Source organism: Conger conger, chromosome 14 (genome assembly GCF_963514075.1).
Source record: "Conger conger chromosome 14, fConCon1.1, whole genome shotgun sequence".
NCBI lineage: Eukaryota > Metazoa > Chordata > Actinopteri > Anguilliformes > Congridae > Conger > Conger conger.
Genome location: NC_083773.1, coordinates 19,025,592 through 19,046,511, shown reverse-complemented (window position 1 = coordinate 19,046,511; position 20,920 = coordinate 19,025,592). Strand labels below are relative to the sequence as shown.

General features: G+C 44.2%; 1 protein-coding gene across 3 annotated transcripts in view; it reads right to left on the bottom strand.

Annotated features, from left to right (window-relative positions):
- Nucleotides 1–1,043: 1,043 nt before the first annotated feature.
- The window catches only part of atp2b4 (ATPase plasma membrane Ca2+ transporting 4), a 106,373-nt gene continuing 86,496 nt past the window's right edge, over nt 1,044–20,920 (bottom strand). For 2 of the 3 annotated variants that reach the window (XM_061219261.1, XM_061219263.1), the window contains 2 exons: nt 20,599–20,781; nt 1,044–10,120 (listed from right to left, as the gene is read on the bottom strand). In XM_061219261.1, the coding sequence (XP_061075245.1) occupies nt 9,830–10,120; nt 20,599–20,781 (474 nt within the window). In that variant the 3' untranslated portion in view covers nt 1,044–9,829. Of the gene's footprint in view, nt 10,121–17,058; nt 17,176–20,598; nt 20,782–20,920 lie in introns of all 3 variants that reach the window. The other variant, XM_061219264.1, reaches the window with a different exon arrangement.

The following is a 20,920-nucleotide window of genomic DNA, read 5'->3' as shown; positions in this document are numbered from 1 at the left end:
GTGTGGAAATAAAATATAATAGTAGTCAAACCAGTATTTTGAGTTGAAAAAGAAAATATTGTATAAATAAATTAAGTAAATTATAATAACAGTAGCAAATTAACTTGGAGGCTGTTAAGTTTCCATTTATATAATTATATAAAGGCCGGGGCAAACGTGTGGAGTTTGCATGTTCTCCCCGTGTTTGTGTGGGTTTCCTCCGGGTACTCTGGTTTCCTCCCACAGTCCAAAGACATGCAGGTTAGGCCGATTGGAGAGTCTAAATTGCCCGTAGGTATGAGTGTGTGAGTGAATGGTGTGTGTGTGCCCTGCGATGGACTGGCGACCTGTCCTGGGATAGGCTCCAGCCCCCCTGCGACCATGTTCAGGATAAGCGGGTTAGGATAATGAATGAATGAATGAACATACAGTTGAGTAATTGAAGACATTTTCTGAATTATTTATCTTAAAAACAGAATAATAACATTGTTGTCATTTGTATAAACACTACATTAAAAGCACAGCCATGGTCTGGAGCTTACTGTATATCATTCTGTCCTGGAACAATTTATCACAAAACCTAATACTGCACTGTTTTAAGACCCTTAAATCCAGGAATATAGCTACATTTCCAAGCTTATGTTCATCATCTCTTCAAAGAGCACATTTTTTATTTATTTGCTTTAATCCAGGCTGGAATTGATTTCTGCGGGTCACTGTTTAATATGCAAGTCACAGATATGAGGTAAATTATTTTGACTTCAAAGTCATTCAGAATTATGTCTATTCTGTGTTACAAAATAAGTCAGTATTTATATTTAATCCAACAATTTAAAGGGCAAGTATTATTTTTAGATTTAAATAATGAAAATGAAGAAATTGAAGAAAGAGAGAAAAAAAAATTGCTTGCATGGAGAGACAGTATTTCCATGATATATACCAGGAATGCCCTATGTCTCCATTATGTTTTTGTCAAGTGTGTTTGTCTGTTTAAATGATACTCCGGTCAAAGCAATTCTGTACATAGTCCAACACGGAAAATAACACAAACACCCCAAAAGCAATGTATTTCAAATCCCAATGGCTTTATTTTATTTATATAGATTTATGTATAATAACTCACCTCAATTCCTTGTGAATTAGCATTTTTTTCTTCTGTTTAAATTCAAAGGACAGGACATAAAGAACAAGGCATTCCACATGGTCATATATTACAAAAGAGTAAAGAAAAAAATATAAAGTGTGCATACTGTGCATATGCACACACACATACATACATGTTATGCTTGTGTTTAGTTAGTATAAAGACATGGAGAATGGGAATGACTGCATCCACTGAGACAGAGAAAGACAAGCACACAAAGACAGAGAGAGGGAGAAAGAGTTTGAGCAATAGGTGGAGAACCATGAAAATAAATAAGCAATAATTGTTTTTTTAAAAATCCAATAAACTGTTGCATAGTTCAAAGCAAACAGGAGTGGCATTTTGGCATGGCGACGAACAGTATTTACAAGATCTTGGAGCAAATGAATAATTGGGATATATCAGGTTCAGTTGATACACACACTGATTACAGATGCTGCTTTAAATCTATTCACAAGTGTGCACAACTGTCATATTGTAGCATACTGCACTCCAATATACAACTTAAGAGTACTATTGTACCCTTAACCACACACACACACACACACACACACACACACACACACACACACACACACACACACACACACACACACACACACACACACACACACACACACACACACACACACACACACACACACACAGAAGCAATACATGCAAAAACAGTTACGCTTTTAGTAAGGACTTCCCCACTTATTTTCCAATCAAATACATGCCATGTACTTCAGTACTGCTAGAGACTGTCTAGGGAATGTTTCTCATTTAAGTTTAAATACTTGGTGCTATCACATCTGTTCAATACCACTTTGATCAGTAAATAGTTATATTATCCAATTATGATAAATATACTTTATATATATATATATTATATATCCCCACAGGGAAACTGTTCTTGGACTCTGTTTCTTTTGAATATGTCTCATGTTGTGGATATCCAAAGCTTTGGAGAATGCATTATTGAGTTATAAAACAGGGAAGCATCTACTGTCATATTATGAAGTTTAATCCAGTCCAAACTCCTTAATAGCATAGTTTGTCGCCTGCTGTAAATGGTATAAATGTTAATTAGTATGCTACTTGTGTACTCAGACCAGTGATATGACAACAGATAAAGAGAACTTTAATGCAAATACGACATTTCTTTTAATGAAACAGTAATGACTATTCCTTTCTCCCTATCCTCACTGGATCAGGAACTGAAACAGGACCTGTGATGTGTGGGAAACAGCTGTTCTGACTAAACTCACTTCTGATGTTAGAAAATCCCAAAGCTAAATTCAAGCTTGGATGCATGCAAAAAAATAAAAGCTGAGACTGATATCATCTTACAGTCTGAAGAGGAACTAACTGCAGGCTAATTGAACACACAGCTTGATCTGAATGAGCAGAGTTTCTGAAACATTCTTCAAATCCATTCTTCCTTTACAGAGTAAAAAATGAACATTTTTAAACCGTTCTGTAAAAACGGCAGACACCAGCTTGTGATCGCGCCGGCATGCTCGCCTAGCCCCATCGATCATTCCCACAGCCTTTGAACACCACATCTAACATCTAATGCAGATCCGCGGTAATCTGTGTAAGTCTTGGCAGATGGTCCAGGACTGTAAACAAAAGGAATCTGGGACAGGAAGAGTTACGGAGTTGCGAATTATACGCTCGTGTTTCATCCCCAACAGCACGTAAATAAGCGCTCAAGTGTTGACCAAAGGCATTTAATAACGCGCGCCTGAGGCGCTGAATGTCTGTTCCCTAATGAAGAAAGCTTAGCCTTTCAGTGTCCATGAACACAACACACACCGCCTCTTTTAGCTTTCCTGCAGCACTGATTACTGATGGGGTTTCTCTTGTAATTTGCAACTGAATGTCATGATGTAGGAGTTGGGAGGCACGGCCGCTTTCCAGAACTTTAACATGCATTTCAGAAATACACCTCTTCTCTTCCAGGCCCAGTGTCCACATGCTCACCGCAGAACATAGCACTCTGCTCTGCACATCAACTTCTCAAAAGAAAACTAGTGAGGAAAAACTAGGCAATGTGATTTCATTTCACCACCCGAGAATTGGAAGACACCAATTCTTCACGCTTGAATAGACTCCTAAAAACAACAAACGAGTATGAAAAAGCAGGAAAGCTGCGTAAATGTGAGTCCAAACTGCCTGGTGGTTCTCCTGTGTAGAGCAGCAGAGTGTAAACAGGGTGGTATGGTTCTGAAGGCACCAGTGATTCGCTCAGCTCTAAGGTCATGAAGCATACTCATAAGCACACTTCCTGTGGTTTCTGGGTGGCCTGTCAAACGGCCAACAGCCTAATGATGACCTCTGCCCTACCCATATCTAATCAGGCTTTTGTACCCATTAATATTCACAACATAGATAGGATTTAAGCCTTCAGCCTCTTTAAGCAAACATTCATTATCAGTTATCACAGAAACATACGAAATGGCTTTCCAAACACACGACATGGCCATCATGAGTTTGAGCTGATATTCCACGTTGCCTTCATGTACCTGCGGTGGTACAAACAAATCTGTGATTCTGATGATGTAATCTGGCAGTGATAAACTATTGTAAACCAACTTTAAAAGGAACAGATGTAAATCTTTCACTTCAGTGCTGGTGCTGAGTATGAAACTCTCGCAGGACTACACAAGATGAACCCACAGGCAGTCGCCCACCTAACCTTCACATAACGTTTGCATTACGTTTCAACACTGGGGTTTTACGCATGTGTTTGGGAGGTAGTTGCAGCCGTAAAAGTGAACACCTGTGCGCGTGATGCACACCTCACAATTACAAGGTGCAAATTACACAAGGGAGCCTGAATCACGAGTCAAACCCAATCTCAAATTCAACAACTCAGGCGGAGAAATACATTTTGCCAAAATTAGTTTTCCATGTTCAATCCAACCCAATTCTCTCATGTGAAGACCTCTCTTTGGCTTCAGTTTTGAGTGTGTGTGTGTGTATAAAAGAGAGTGTAAGAGAGAATGTGTGTATGTATGTAAAAGAGTGTGTGTGTGTGTGTGTGTGTGTGTGTGTGAGAAAGAGAGAGAGAGTGTGTGTGTGTGTGTGTGGGTGTATGTGTGTTTCGGGGGGGGGGTTTCTACTCAATGACTCCCAAGCTTGCATGTGCACTGGCATTCACTGGCGTAAGCATCTTTCACGAAAATACCCCCTGTTGTAAAAGGGCAGAGGGAATAAATCAGTTGAATGAGTCCGTGTACTCGCTAGCATGCGATGGCTGGTCAATTAATGCATACCTTCACAATTCATTATCCTCCGCAGCAGTGGTGAAAGATGGGAGAAACAGTCAGGCATTTCTCTGTTAATCATGCAGCTAATTATTTCTACGTTCCATAATTAAGGGGACTCAAATGGTGACGAGGAGCATTTCAAATTGAATTACATGCTCTGCCAGTGAACTAACTCCTGCCAGAATCTCAAGATCTTCCTTCAGAAAATCAGTCAGTGGTGTAGAGGCGACCCTTCTGTTGTTAAAGGCTCTGTAAACGTTCATTATGCGCATAAATGACCTGCACTATTGGTCAATAAGCCAACCTGCAAGACAAAATCATGATGTTGCGTGTGTTTATCAGGTTCGGAAACGTGGCGGTGGGATAGAGTAAGAAGAACTACTTTAACGGTGCATGCAGATCGCCATTTGAGACAGAGACAGCCTTTTTCTTGTATTTTGTAGACAGTCCAATTATGAATCAAACACTAAACATGTAGCGGTGTTAGAAGCAGAATAATGAGAGTGATATCTTCTTCCCAAGTTACACGGATTCTCGAAACATAAAAAAGATACAAAGCTTCTTTCTAAAATTACATTACGCAGACACAGACATGCATGAGCATGCACGCACACACGCACGCACGCACACACGCACGCACACACACACACACACACTCACTCACACGCACACTCACATGCACACACACACACGGCATATACTATACAGAAGCCCAACTTGTTAACATTTAGGGCAGCAGTGAAAGAGAATAATTAGCTGTTTTCAGAAACACAGAACATCCAAAGACATGTTATTCTACTCCCGGACTAACAAGCCATTGTATTTAATACAATTAATTATCATGTAAAAGAAAAATGAAACAAAAAACAGAGTTCCCAAAACACATTCTCCCTCTGACTTTATTACTTTGGACCCCCTCCAGAACAGCATCCTATCAGTGTGTGTTTCTCCTGAACAGGAAATGGCTCTCTGCTATTGGTGTGTCGGATGCAAAAAATTGCATATGTGTATACTTTGTATTGTAAATGTGTGTTTGTGTGTGTGTTTGTGTGTGTGTGTGTGTGTGTGTGTGTGTTTGTGTTTATGTGTGTGTGTGTATGTGTATGCTTGTGTTTTTGTGTGTGTACTGTGTGTGTGTGTGTGCATGCATTAATGCATGTTGGGAATCTTGGAAGCAAGTAAACATTTGGGATGTCTCATTCCATACTTAAACATGCAGAACATTGAACACATATACTGAACAGTTAGTCGTTTTTTTTGTTTGTTTTTTTTTTTTCCAAATGCATTTTCGTAAGCACAGCATGGCTTGGGCTACACAGGACACATAAATACCAATCGCACCAGGTGTACATATTGCTTTGAACCACCAAATTGATTATAAGTCATGCATGCCACATAGATGATATAATGTTTATACAAAAATAACACCAGTGCTTATTATATCATATGAATGACTGAAATCGTCTCATTTTCAGTGTTCCTTTTTTTTTTTTTTCTTTTCTTTTTTTTGCAGATCCAGCCATTTACAATGTACTCAACACAGGGTGAACTTCACACCCACCGGTTAGAGTAAATATATGTAAAATAAGGGGTTTATGATTTTTAAACCTTGGGACATTCCAGTTTCAAAACTTCTTTTGTATTTACAACGGTGGCGCATAATTCCCCAGCATAACCCCATCACCCAAGAAAAGGTCTTTAGAAAATCAGTAGAGTAACAATGCACCAACATAAAATTCAGCTGTGGATCTGTTTTCATTATTTGAAACCTATTGCACATGCAAGTAATCTCGTTTGTAATCTGTATACAATATACACAGAACAGTTGAGTGTGCAGTAAGTTTTTATGGTATCATAGATCTGATCGTGTTGTCGGGGGCACCAAGGAAGCAAATAATGACTATTTTTTGGTTGTGCCGTTTTTCCCCATGTTCTGTAAGTTACAAATTCCAGTCGCTATTTTGTTTTCATTGTATAGCCATGCCAAGGGGGGTGGGGTGGGGGGGGGGGGGGGGGTGCGGGTGGGAGGCTACAAACCAAAGCAAAATAAAAGAGAAAAACGAGAAAGGCCCTAAAAAAGCAGGTGCATCTTACACATACAGTATCAGTACACTATCAAAAGATACGCAAGGGCAATCCAGTCACAACAGATCACAGCAGCACAATGAAGGCCATTTAAATAGGAAAAGGGGTTCTTTCGGCAACAGTTTGCGATTGAGATTGCGATTCCGGTTTGCCAAACACGCGGTCCGGTGAAATGGAGCAAAGCAAGCACAGGTGCGGCGGTCGTCTCTGCAGCGGCGTAATGGGCAGGGAGAACACACGTAATGGTAATCTGCAACAGCACGATGGGAAAGGAACACGTGACGTAATGGTGCGCAGAAGGGGAAAACAAAACGTGAGGATTGTACACCACACTTTGGCAGAACATTCTTAAAGCTATGCTGGTGATCCATAACAACGGATTGCCCACTTTTTTTTCCTTTTTTGTTTTTTAACCTGCAAATCAATGTTAAGCCCACGTTATTATTTACAATATACTGAGTGTATAAGAGTCATTTTTGTTCCATAAAGTACTGTTATATGGCAGAATTATGAAAGGGGTGTTTCCACTGTACAATGTGTCCCTGGACATAAGCTCTGTAGGCATTCCAGCATCTATCCCAGTGTGCCCCAGACACACCCACCGAGGGCAGCAGTGCTGTTCTGCCCTCAAAGTGCATTAAAGAACCTTCCCTCTCTGCTTTCTTCATCAACATTTTCCTACGTCCTTTTTCAGGTTCATCAATATCAGAATCATCTATTTAAACAATTCAACTCAAACTAAAAACCAGTCATCTAAAGCACCACTCCCCATACTCAATAAATTAAACTTGCTGTCAATTCAACCAGTAAGAACGGAAAAATATAGAAAATATATATATAATATATAATATAGATATATAGAAAAAAAATATACTTCAGAATTAATCTGTATTATTTAAAAGTATTGTTTCATTGTATTTTAAATGTATTTTATTTACTCCACTAAGCATTACTTACTACCAAATTACAAAAGGAAAGGAAAAACAATAAGTCCTCACAGGCAGAACAGAGTAAGAGTCTGTGGAATACACCTTCTACACCAACACAAAGTCAAAAAAGCACTGCGACTTACGTGCTCATACTACGGGGAGGTCAGTAAAACTGATTGGTTGGTGAAGTCTCACAGAGAGTTCGTCCAATGGCATGGCTTAAGTGGTAAACAAGTCATTTTAGTTTGAGGCCACAGTACTGGATGGCTAAGAATGGTTAACAAACGCAGCATAAATATAAATATTTGCAAAATTACTCTACCAAGTATTTCTCTCATTTACCTAATGCTGCCAAGATCTTCAGCGTAGATATATTATATATTTAAAATACTAAACAGTACTAAATATAAAAATACATAAGAATTGTAAAAAAAAACAAAAGAAAAGAACAAACAAAACAAAACATTGTGATAGTTTTCTATATGAAAACCATGCGAGCTTCCCCATATTTCTATATTATATTTGAATAAATGGGAGAGGCAAAAGGAACCTTATCACCAGTGGGGAGGGTTAATCCGGAGTGTATGCGGACTCTATTCGGTAAACAACACAGCGGTCTTTTGTCGGCAGTGACACGTTGTCTTTGATTTGTTTTTTTTTTTGGGAACATCAGAAAGAGAAATTAAAAACAAATGGGATATAAAAACAACCTAGAAAATATGGCTGTGATTAAGTAGAAAAAGTATATTTGAGGATTCTATATAACCTAGATATGAAAAAGGTTTGAATGTGGCAGTACGACAATATCGGTAATAAGCACACAAAAACATCCTCCAGGCCACACTCGCAAAACCGGCAGTTTGTGGTATTCTTACACCTGTTAGGTTTGATTAAAGGAACAATTACAGGACCAAACAAATCATTTCTGTTGCATATACTTCTTTTTTTTTTTTAGCTTGTTTGTTAGGTATAATTTATTTTGACACTTAAACATGCACAGACGTGCCGTATGACTATGCTGTTGGGACACAGGTAGGGTATGGATCATAACTCCTGATCGATCCACTGGTGGTAAAGTGGGAATGATGGACTGTTTTGTCAGTTTAACATACACAGCAAAACTCAATAATCCATTGAGGCCTATGAGGGAAATCATTTGCCCATTTTCAAGCGCTAAAAGGCAAACATTTCCTATTATTCAGTCTTTTTAGGTACAGAAATTGATCTATTTTGCACATTTTTGGAGAAGAAAAAAAAAATCTCAGTTCTCCTTCTCATTTTATACACCAATGCTCCCGCACAATTAATATATTTACAACTGCGATCCCACCCATCCCAAATGAAATCTGAAGAGTAAATGCATGCTCTGAAGGGTACCTAAAAGGAATTCTTACTCATCCTGACGTTAATTTAATATTGAGGAACTGATGAAGATCGAGACTAGAGATCCCCGCCATGGTCTTATTGGATGAGAGGTGTGGTCGGACACTCCCACTTGGGTCACTCATTGGAGGGTTTTGCACCACTGTGCCATTACCGTTAGCTGCAGGTAGGGGGCGCTCTATGATGCATCGGCATGGACATGGTCTGGAAATTCAACGCTTTTCTCTTTCCTTTTCTTTTCAGTGTATAAACAACTCACTGGAATAGTGCAGCATCTAAAGTGATGTCCTTCTGAAAACGTGCATACGAATTACCAGGGGGAAAAAAATACTATTTTAAGAACCTTCTGGAGAAAACAACATGAAAAAGGAAATAACTACTATGCATTTGATTAATTTGAAACATCGTATTCAGAAAAAAAAAAATCCAGTCACAACTTATACTTACTGTACTATATATGTGGAAATAATATGGTCAAAGAAAGATTGTAGCAATTTCAGCTGAAGGTTTTGTACAATTTTGCCAATTCAATGTTACGATTGAGTCCATATACACAATATATACATGTACATACAAATGCACTTTTTTTCTGGTTCTGTGTGCATCGATGACAACTGTATATATGTGAGCACAATCGTATACAAATGCACAATTCGATTCTAGATGGTAAGATTTGTGTAAAAAAAAACAACAGATTAAAAACCAGAAATGAATATAAGAAAATAAATAGGTCAAATGAAAATGGTGTACACAGACAGACTAGCAAGGGCTATGGCTCTGCAATGGGGCTGTTTGTGGGGGGTCGGGGGTTAATGGTTGAATCCTTGTGGCCCCGCCCACGAGTTAGATTGTGTGTCTTGCAGCTGCGACGTACATTCAGCACACACACGCTACTGTGCAAGCCAGGGAGGTCAGGGGTCAGGGGTCGGGGTTCGGGGGAGAGGTGGAGGCGCACCTCAAACAGAACACCAAGCCGGGGTCCGAGAGAACGGCTGCGTCCGTGAGCCCAGGAGAGGGGCGCTGTGTGTGTGTGTGTGTGTGTGTGTGTGTCATCAGATGGAGGTTTCCTGACTGTGGAGGGGCTTCGCGGGGGGGGCCGCAGCCCCAGAAGTGGAGGCGCCCCCCGTGCCCCCGGCTGGGGCTTCGTTTGAGGACGTGGGGAGCGTCTCGATGTCCACGTCGTCCTCCTCTATAGTGGAGATCGGTCTAGCCTCGTCCTCGTCCTCGTCCTTGGAATTGGGGCCAAATTCGGGATGTGACATGAAGTTATGGATGCAGTGTCTGGAATCTGCCTTATCCAGCCCCTTGTAAAGGGAACTGCGGAATGCATTGACCACTTTAATCTGGGAGCCAGAAGCAGTGGCACACGGAGAGGGGGGGGGGGGGAGAGAGAGAGAGAGAGACACTGTTAGAGACAGAGTATTGGCTACCATTTTCTGCTAGGTGGGCTCAGTTGTGGAGTGGGAGGTGGTGGGGTGGGGGGGAGGTGGAGGGGGTGGGATTGATCTGCAGGAATAAAATGGTCAGTTGTGAGAGATGAGAGACCAGATCGGTGCTCTCATTATGGTCACGTGTTTAACACGTGTCCTTCACGTAACAACACACATAAGGAAAACACCGACACACAATCAACACAATGCAAAAAAAAAAAACGTCAGGATGGCAAAACAAATCAATCAACTGAAACACAAACACATCAAATGAATACAATGAATGGTGAGCATGGCAGTCGTGTGCACAGCAAAACCCAACAGAACCCACGGCAAAATACACACGTCACGACACGTCACGACACGTCACGACACGTCACGACCACAGGAGTACGCGGGCTGGCATGCTCTCGCTGTCGAGTTTAAAGGCAACGCATTCCTTCTCCCTGGCCGAAAACGAGAGAAAAACGTCTTTGCTTTAGGCCTTCAAACACGGTGTGACAGACACGCAGAGCATTGTGCTCCGCAGAGCTAGAGATGGAGGGCGGGACACGCAGGGGAAAGCATCATCATGCAACATTCAGAGAGGTGCTAGACTACTACAGGGGCGACGGCTTAATGCAGCGGAGCGAGAGACAGACAGGGAGAGGGAGAGGGAGAGGGAGAGAGAGTGTGTGATAGAGACAAAGAGCGAGAGGGAGACAGAAAAAGAGGCAGGTAGAGACAAAGAGAAACAGAGTATGTGTGTGTGTGTGTGTGAGAGACAAAGAAAAAGAGGGGGAGAGAAGGATTCTGGAAGTTGTGATTTGCCGACAGTTGTGATTTTAAGATCTGCGCTCACTGTATCCATCTGTGGCTGATGAGTATGTATGTGTGATTTTTAAAATATGTATCCTCTAACACCACATACATTAGACATTGCCCAAGTGCTGAACAACGACAAGACAACAACCGAGTGTGAAAATGATATTCAATTTTTCCACTTGTCAATACTGGCTGCTCAGAATCCAAACACTTTCCTGGCAGCCTCCAGCAGAATTGGCAGGGGAGATATTGTACGTTATTTAGAAAAGGAGGCAAATCTATAGGAGATGAGTGTGGAAGCAATACATATTACCGGCGTGAACACCACCCAGGCAGCGTGTCGAGAGCGAAGGCAAGTGAAGTACGGTGAGGGTAATGGATATTCAAGCACTGGAATGGTGAAACCGTCCAACGAGAAGACGTCATTAGTTCACTCGGTCACTCGGAGATAAAGAGCTGTCTGCCTGTGTTAGATATCGCCTCTGACGTGATTCAGTACTGCGGGAAAACTCTCACGTAAACGAAGCGGCCATTGATGCATTGCGTGCTTCGATGCGTGTAGCGTGCCCTGTGAAATTACTGGGGTGTGTGCGTTCCTGACGATAGACCCATCAGAAATATGCCTTTATAACGGCCCGCTGTATCTGCAGGCCCACAACCATGCACAGGAGCACTCACAGGAAGTACTACCTTTAAAGGTCATAAAACTTCTCACCAAAAGGCCAATGTCCTTTTTAAGAGACATAATACGCATCATGTGTTTATAGATAAGTGCAACATACTGCTTACTGCTGAATATATTAAATAAAAGGAAAGAATAAATGAAAAAAGCTTCTGCTTTCTGAGAAATAAAGAACGAAAGAGGATTAGGATATAAATATTAACACTTTCAGGGCAGCAGAGAGGGATTCTAGCGCTAGACCAATGCCGCTCTCAGCAAAGGCTTTCGAACACGGCACGCTGCCCATGTTTAAGATTTTTATTTAATGCAGTCATTCTGGCAGAATCGCGGGTGGTGATTTCTCTCAGGAATATTTGTCTTTGAGAGCCAAAAAAATGAGTCAGTCGCGCAGTGGAGCTCCAGACCCACCCCCTGGCCACAGGCACATACCACACTGAGAAACCCCGACAAACGCACGGGGAAACAGCCATATACGCCAACCCATTCTGAGCAGAATGCCGTCTACACACCGATACTTCAATCCCCGTATTATTCTGGCTGTCAAGTCAAATAACTGAATGTCTTACATTTAAACGGTACATTTCTATGTAGCGTTGGAGTGCTTTTGTAGTACGGGTTGAAAGGTTGTGCGGTGTTTTTGCTCGATTTTAGCGGCAGTCCTTCTGAAAGATGAACGACGCCGACAAGAGCAGAACTGACAGGACGGAGCTCAGCAGGGTCAAAGGAACACGACTGGCTGTCAGTCACTCAGTGTGAGGGCGGAGGTTTGCTTTAGTGCCTCCCACTGCACTCTATATATGGGCAGTGCTCATCGCTTCCTGTCTGTCGCCATGCGGCCGAGTTAACGAGCTCCATCACACAGGTGGAAGGCAGAGGAGCCAAGCCCACCCATCGCTGCGGCAGGTTACATAACACACTGGGGGGGCTGGTGTGGAGCCGCAGACCAGGAAAGCCCCTGCTAGCGCTGTGTGGGGGGGGGGGCTCACTGTGCTACACCATATACGGGAGTTCATTATCATTTCTCCCGGTGTCAGTCACCAAGGAAACCCTTCGGTGACGACTGCTGTAAAAGGCTGGGTCCGCCTCGTTGGCATTCCGCCCGTGTACCGCAGGGACGTCGCGCGCTAACACGCGGGCCCCCCTCCGAGACTCCCGCCCCCCCACCCACCGCGCTTTCTCTCTCCCAGGACGTCAGTTACACTCCACTGACTGGAGCCTGTCACTTCAGAAATGCCATCTTCTCACTTCCAGAGGGAATGGTGACGATCGGGGGATTAATACGGGCTGTAACTGTATGCCATAACCCAGTATGTCTGTGCAGCAACAGGTAATGCTGAAGAAACAACTAAAGAAATCACAGCATTTCAGCTTAGGGCACTGCTGCAGTGTGTTCACCACAGGTTACTGGTCTTTGGAATATATAATATGGTTAAGATATATTTTTTAAATTCATATATAATTGCCGTATTGTATATCAGGGTGCAAGTGTTTTCAGGCATTAGTTCCGGGCAGCCTACACCATGAGTAAGCACCTGCCTGTCACAAAAGGAGCTCCTCCAGGAGCTGACGTGCGAATATACCGGTGGCTGACTCTCTGATGCCTTTCAATAGGCCAGCCAGTGCAGTATGCGTCCATTATTCCAAATGAGCGGTTAAAATGTCCGTTCTGATTGCGGCTTTGACTCACAGCTTTAGATTTGAAATGGGGACGTGTCCAGCCAGCACTTTTCTTCATTAACCGGCCCACCTGTGAACCTCCCCCTCCCCGGTGACAACACCGCCATGTCATTAGCAAATTGACCTGCACTAAAGGAGATTCTCTTCAGACCGTTTAATTGCTGTGATTGTCTAAAGCGGCCATTTGCATAACAGGAAATCTCCACTCAAATTTAATTTAGTCTTTGAAGGATTGTGTGCCGTCAGGAATAGATGGTTAACCTAAACGAGTTCCTGTGGGTAGGTATTCTGTCATAAGCGTCTCTGTCTTATGGTCATCTTATTCCCGATATTCAACAAGTTCAACAGCTACTCTTTTACAATGGAATCGGGCTGCAAGCCATATCATTGGCTGCGATCTTTATCATAATTTTTTTATTATCCTACAGATAATAGAAGCCCTGTGTATATGTGTGTGTGTGTGTGTGTGGGTGTGTGTGTGTATGTGCGTGCGCATTTGTGCCTACCCATGTGCAAGGTAGAGAGAGGGGGAGGGAGAGATACAGAGAGAGAGAGAGCAAGAGAGAAAGAGACAGGGAGACAAAGAAAATTGAGGAAGAGATTGAGAGGAGCAGAGGATGAGAGAAAGAGAGCGCAAGAGAGAGAGAGGGGGAGAAAGAAAGAATGAAGGCAGCTCAAACAGGAGGAGAACAGGTGCAGGCAGTCTCAGTTGTAAAATCACAGTGTGAACAACACATCAACAAAGCAGGGTGCACAGACATGTCAGTGTAGATGAGCCAGAGAACATGAGCAGTACCTGTGCAGTACCTGTGCAGTACTGACAGGACCCGCGGTAAAGGTAGATAAGAGTCAGAGGCGTCACAGTCCCAATCTCCACACTCAATTTCACACAACACTAGCCAATCGCTGCGTGGTTTCAAAGCTACACTTTGAGGCAGTGGATTCCAATAGCGAATCTTTTCCGCCGTAAAGAAATCCATTTTAATTTCAGTGGCGACACCCTTCTGTGAAGCAGTTTGATGCTCAAACCGGAGGATCTTTCTGTGCACCTCGTAAACACTTCCTCAGTATATCTCACAGATCTCCCAGGCCGTCTTTCACAGAAGGGTACAGAGAGCGCAGGGCTTTCAGTTCAACACTTTCTCTGTGACTGAACTGCAGTCATCCAGCAGCCAGTAATAAACAATGTACCGATCACTTTTTATAGCCCCACACCATGAAAAGCTCACTATTGAGGCTGCTCAGATATACTATGCCTTTTGTTTTTTATTCATTTATAATAGATATGAAATAAAAACACCTCTGACTCATAATTCCTTTCAGAATAGTAAGTCTCGAGAATAGAGGGAGAGAGTGTAAAATGCCATTACTGATGAAGAGAGAAAGTGAGAGAGAGCGAGGGAGAGAGACAGAAAAAGAGTGTGAGACAGAGAAAAAATAAAAAATTGAAAGCGAGATAGAAAAAGTGGATGAGTGAAAAAGAGAGTTAAAGAGGGAGAAAAGAGAGAGGGAGAGGGAGAGGGGGAGAGAGAGAGAGAGAGAGAGAGAGAGAGAGGGCGAGAGAGAGAGAGAGAGAGAGAGAGAGAGGTGTCTGCAGCAGCTGTCATCTCTTCATGCAGCTCGCAGGCTGAGAGTGTGGGCGGGTCTCTTGGCTCTGTTGCCAGGCAGATGGAGAAGTGTTCTCAGGTCAGAGGCGTGAGCGACTCTCTCTCACGGTCCACTTTCTGACATGTCACTAGTAAGGTCACTTGCCCGGGCGCTGGCAGACTGTCCGTTACGCGTTACCAGCTCAGCGCTTTCTCTCAGGCGCTTTCTCTCAGGCGCTTTTTAACCGCTATTACTTTCATTTCTGGACCGCTGTGGCGGTGGCCATTTCAGAGCAGCGCTGAAAGTGTGGTGCACACCTCCAACCTGTGAACACGCCCACCTGGCCTGCTGGTCAACATTGGCCACACGGTACAAGGCGCTTCAGAAAAAGCTTTCCAGTCTTAAGGCAGAAGAGCTGGAAACAGAGGGAAGGACAGAGAGGAATGGAGGGAGTGAACATGAGCTCTCAGGTACACGCATGCTGCCTTCTGCATGTGTACGGACTGGACACACACATACGCACACACACACACATGCACCTGCACGCACGCACGCACGCACACACACACATGCGCGCATTCATACATACAGACATACAGACACACATACGCACACATACATACACACACACACACCACACACACACATGCGCGCATGCATACAGACATAGACACACATACATACATACACACACACGCACGCTGCACCACGCATGCACACCCATATGCACACTCACAGCATGGTCATTATACAAACAACATGGTCCTGGAGTATGTTACAGAGACGGACTGAATTAGCTGTGTACGTGTGAGGGTGGGAATATCCATTTAAGGCGCTGTTTTAGTGAGTGCATGGGGCTCACATCCAGGCATCAAACACAGACATCACAGCTCCCAAACGCCAGCCATCGCCACCTGTCCCTCAGGCCCCCACAGTCTACCTGCCCAGGCAGGGGAGGATTTCCTCTGACTGTGTGTGTCAGTACGTGTGTGTGTGTGTGTGTGTGTGTGAGTGTGTGTCAGTACGTGTGTGTGTGTGTGTGTGTGTGTGTGTGTGTGTGTGTGTGTTTGGGACGAAGAGTGCAGCCTCGTCAGGAACTGAGGATTGTTTTGCATTTTAAATGCATTGTCTCCAAAACAATAAGGAGCAGCCATTTAGAAAAATTCTAGCACTGTAAATGATGCATTGAAAACATTTTTTCACCTGTATGAAAATGTCTGCTGTGTGATGGTGTTGCATTGTACCCGTTGTGCCTAGTGTACTGCTCGGTCACTTAAAGGTACAATAGGTAAGATTTCTGTGTCAAAAAATTGTTACAAGACCATTGTAAGTCCCTTCCTACACACACACACACACACACACACACACACACACAGACACACAGACACACACACACACACAGACAGACACACAGACACACACACAGTGCCAACAGCACAAGAAAATGTGTAAGGACGCAATTATTAAAAATGCAATTAACACTGTGCCATTAACCCTTGAGATACAGCCTTGCCATACTTGATAACGTACAAACATAACTGATGCATTTCAGAGACCTTCCAGGCTCAAAGGTGCTCCACCCTAGTTCTAATTTCCGGGAATTATTTTGTCAAGTCAACAGAAAATCAAACGCCAACATCTGTCGGCAAGTCACTGCGTTAGCCTTAGCCTAAGACTAGTCGAATTGCGGAGATTTTAGCCTGTGAATATTAATTTCACAGGCTCTGTTATTTCTTCACATTTACATCACTAGAACGTTTTATTCCCCCCTCTCTCTCAAGGGTTAATGCACACAGAGGCAACCAGGCGCACAGCACTGAGAGAGAGAGGAGATGCGTCGGTTAAGAATAAAAGAGGAGGAGTGAGTGAGTGAGTGAGTGAGTGGAAACGCAGCGCGGGCGAGGACAGCGCAGAGGACAGCAGAAACAGCAGAAGAAGAAGGGGCGGGAGGACTGGTTGTCGATGGCAGACCCATGCAGCACTGGTGGTTGTGGAGAGAAGACTCACTGCCTGCGGTAGAGGAGGAAGCGCAGACTGAGGGCTGGCCCGAGGCAGCCGCAGCGGTAGAGTTGGCGGACAGGGAAGAGGAAGAGAGGCCTACATGGGTGGGGCTAGAGACAGTTTTTGCGTCGTTGTGCTGGCTGACCACGGAGGGCTGCCGACGCAGAGCCCCGGGCACTGCCGTCTGGCCCGTCTGGAATGTATAAACAACGTCCATCTGCAAGGAACAGGGCGAGAGTGAGAGAGAGAGAAGAGCCAGGCAGGCACAACGGCCATACGCCAGGGCAGACACAGGGTTATTCCACAGAGAGAGAGAAAGAGAGAGAAACCACCCTGCAGCTTGGGGGGATGAGGAGGAAGGATAAGGCAGGGAGGGGAAGGATTTTAAGGCATTGTAGTAGAAGAGGGAGTGATTATTTTACCTCTTAACCCTTTAAAGGTGTGAGGTCAGAAATATGCCATTAGAATGTCCTTAGCTGAACAGTCACTTCTGCTAACTGAAGGCAATTGAGTTCTACAACTCTGAATTAAATTTAGAAAACATTCCAAAAAACATTAAAAAAAACATTCCCAACTCTTTAAAGGGTTAAAAGGAGCGAGGCTTTCAGCAGTTTGTGGAATAAAGGGAACTCCACACACAAGAGCTGCCGAAAAAGACGATTTCCGCTGGGCTTTTTTTTTTTTTTTTTTACAGAAACAGATTCGGAGCCAATTATCTTCCTTTTCAGTGTGACCAGCCATGCGTGATGAAAAATGAATCCGCAAGTGGTTGGGGTTTGCAAAAAAAAGAGGGGACGAGATAAAGAGCTAATTAGCTCACCAGCTTTGCGGTCAGGTCCTTGACTTCCAGAAGAGTCAGGCTCTTGTGTTTTGAGTTTTTTGGGGCTTTACCATTGTTAGTGTAATGTGGGGTGGGGGTGGGGGGGTGTTGGGGGGGATTCGGAGAGGCGAACAGGGGACTGGGACAATAGGAGCTGAGGAAAGACTTGAGAAAAACCCATTAGCACGCTAACGCGCAACACCGTAGAGAGCAGCTAGCTCCAATACCCAACAGAGGAAACCATGACCCACAATACAAAAGGAAGGACACACTCTGTAGCACTTTACATAATCAAAACAGCACGGCACATCATCAAAAGTGCAAAGATAAGAACGCTAATGCAAGACGCAGTTAAACATCTTGGTTTCAAATAATCTTTCATCTTTGACTGGGGTGATGGGCTTGAAGGCTCTTTAAAGATTGATAGGCAACATGTCACACGCAGGAGTGTTGGGTTGTGCTTACGTGTATGTGGGGGGGGGGGGGGGGGGCAATCTCTCACTACAGTAAATTATGGTGTGTGTGTTCATTTCATCTCTGGAAATGTATTTTTTTGATTGAAGGACATGACTTTCAATCAAACCTGGACCACTTTAAAGAAGGGATTTCAGGTGAAACAGAGCCAGGTTTTTGCCTTGAATATATACCTATGTTCGCCTCAGGCATATTTAAAGTGAGCAATAAACTAATAATTACAGGTATTTTTGGTTTAGAAATATGATGTGTGTATGCATGTTGTGCCTGTGTGTGTGTGTGTGTGTGTGTGTCCATGAGTGTGTGCAGGTGTGTGCGTGTGTGTGCGAGTGTGTGAGTGTGAATGTGCATGTGCATGTACAAGTGTGTGCGTGTGTATATGAGTGTGTGTGTATGTATGTGTGTGTGTGTGTGTGTGTGTGTGTGTGTGTGTGTGTGTGTGTGTGTGTGTGCGCGAATGTGCACAGGTGTGTGCAAGTGAGTGGGTGTATGTGTCTGTGAGTGTGTGCAAGTGTGTGCATGTGTGTGCGAGTGAGTGTGTGTGTGTCTGAGTGTGTGCAAGTGTGTGTATGTATGTGTGTAAGTGCCACTATGCCAGACAGCATAAATCCAGAGATAAGGGAGCAGTGGCTGAAAAAAATCCACCTTAGATCTGACAAACAAATCAAAACCAGCCAAAAGTGCAGTCCTGAGCCTGTGTAATGAACTCTCGAGATGGAAACACACACCCAGAGGAGCAACAAGCAAAGCTACAACAAAACAAGCTCCATCAAAACCCAGCACAGGAGACAGCCCGAACACAAATCACGAGCTGGAATCTGGGGGAGTCTGACCCTTCAACGACCTAACCTCCCTCAAATCTGACAAAAAAGACCGTTTTCACACCCAATCATCAGAGATTTCCATTATATTTTCTACAAGAAGGACCGTTAATGAAGCCCAGGGGACAGAGAGAGCCCTGCCCGAGGCTAAATGCTCATATTTACTCCTCCCTTCTGCAGCAGGCAACCCTGTTGTGCTCCTCCTTCGAAAGAATATAGGCCCGAGATGTATTATGCTTATTAAAACCAACTCGCCCACAAACCAAGCCACAGCTTGCGGATGAACAACTATATAAATAAAGAAATGAGGGAAGAGAGGCCGTGGAGTGATTCTGTCATTGTTGGGAACGTCATACACTTATGTAAGACATAGTCTAAAAGGATACTCCCACACCCTTACTTTGGGTGGAAAAATGAAATAAACGAATAAAATGAAATAAATGAATAAGGGGGGTTGAGTTGTTGTGCTCAGATCCTCAACCGCTGGCGGTTCGTGAATTCTCCTCGTACGAAGATGGCAGGTGTGAAATTCGCTACATAACGCAAGTAGGGCAGGCGCTACCTCCCACCTGGAATGACAGCCTGCTCTTCCCTATGAGTTTCGGGAGGCTAACGTGCTCTTAGCGCACCTAGCGGCGCGTCGCTATCGCGAGCAGGGACCTCGGGCAAGAAAGAGCAGAGGGACTGGGCGATGCTGGAAGGCTCCGTGCTCCGAGCGCACTTCTCACTCAAGTCGCTATGCGACCGCTGGTGCACAGTTTCCATGAGACTACTCTCGGGACTCCCAGCCACATGGAGAGGGGGTGGGGACCATGGGCTGCCTTTAGTAAACAGGTTTATAAAAGCACACAATATACACCAGGTATGTTAAAACGTACTTAAAGATGACAACGTCTCACCTAGGAAAGGCAACCGCGTTATTTCAGAGTCATTCAAATGCATTCAGATGAAGAAGCAAACACATTTCGGTACAAAGATTCGACCGATTAGACGGAATTGACTGAAAGAGCACACATTCAACAGCTGAAGGAAAATCCATTAAGATATTTGCATAAGTCAGGATAAAAACATAAAAAAAACACTGAGCCAGTTAAAAGAGGCAGGGTAGTGGGGAAGTTGCATTCGGATGGTGGGAAGATGGTGAAGGGTCTAAACGCTTTGTTCGACCCTTCCCTGACCCCCCTCAGTCCCTCTCTTTCTACTCTCCAAAACTGCGACATCCCTCCATTTCCCATACATGAACGGAGGGGCACCAGTAATTAAAGCCTGCTAGCCCTTTATTGGCCACATATAGAAGAGCCATCTGTCGTCGTGGATCCTATGGGGAGACCTGTAGGATGACACAACCTAAACAAACGGTCAAGGGGGGAAAGAGGAGGTTAAACGAGGCCGATCCGGTCCCAGGCAGAAGAATGGCGGTGTTCGGTCAACGCTGCTGTGGAAAGCGAGAAAGCTGGTCAGGCTGGGGAGGACGGTGTGTGGGGGGGGCAGCGAGGACCCCCTCCCGGACATGGCGCGGTCGTACCTGAGTCTGGATGCGGTTGAGTCCACGGAACCAGAGGATCTGGCCCCTGCGGAGCTCCATTTCAGCGTGGTCGATCTCGTCCACGCCTCCCACCAGCTCCTCCTCCGGAATCTCCTCCTTGGTGATCCCGTGGCCGGCCTCCTTCAGGAACTTCAGCCGGTGCGTGGGAACGGCCGAGATGAGCTGGATGGATAAGCAGCGGACGTGCGTTCAGGACGTGTGCGTTCTGGACGGTGAACGTTAGCTAACTTTTGTCAACATATATGTGAACGTTTTTCTGCTCGGCACGAACATCAACAAACTTTCATCAACATTTTAAAAC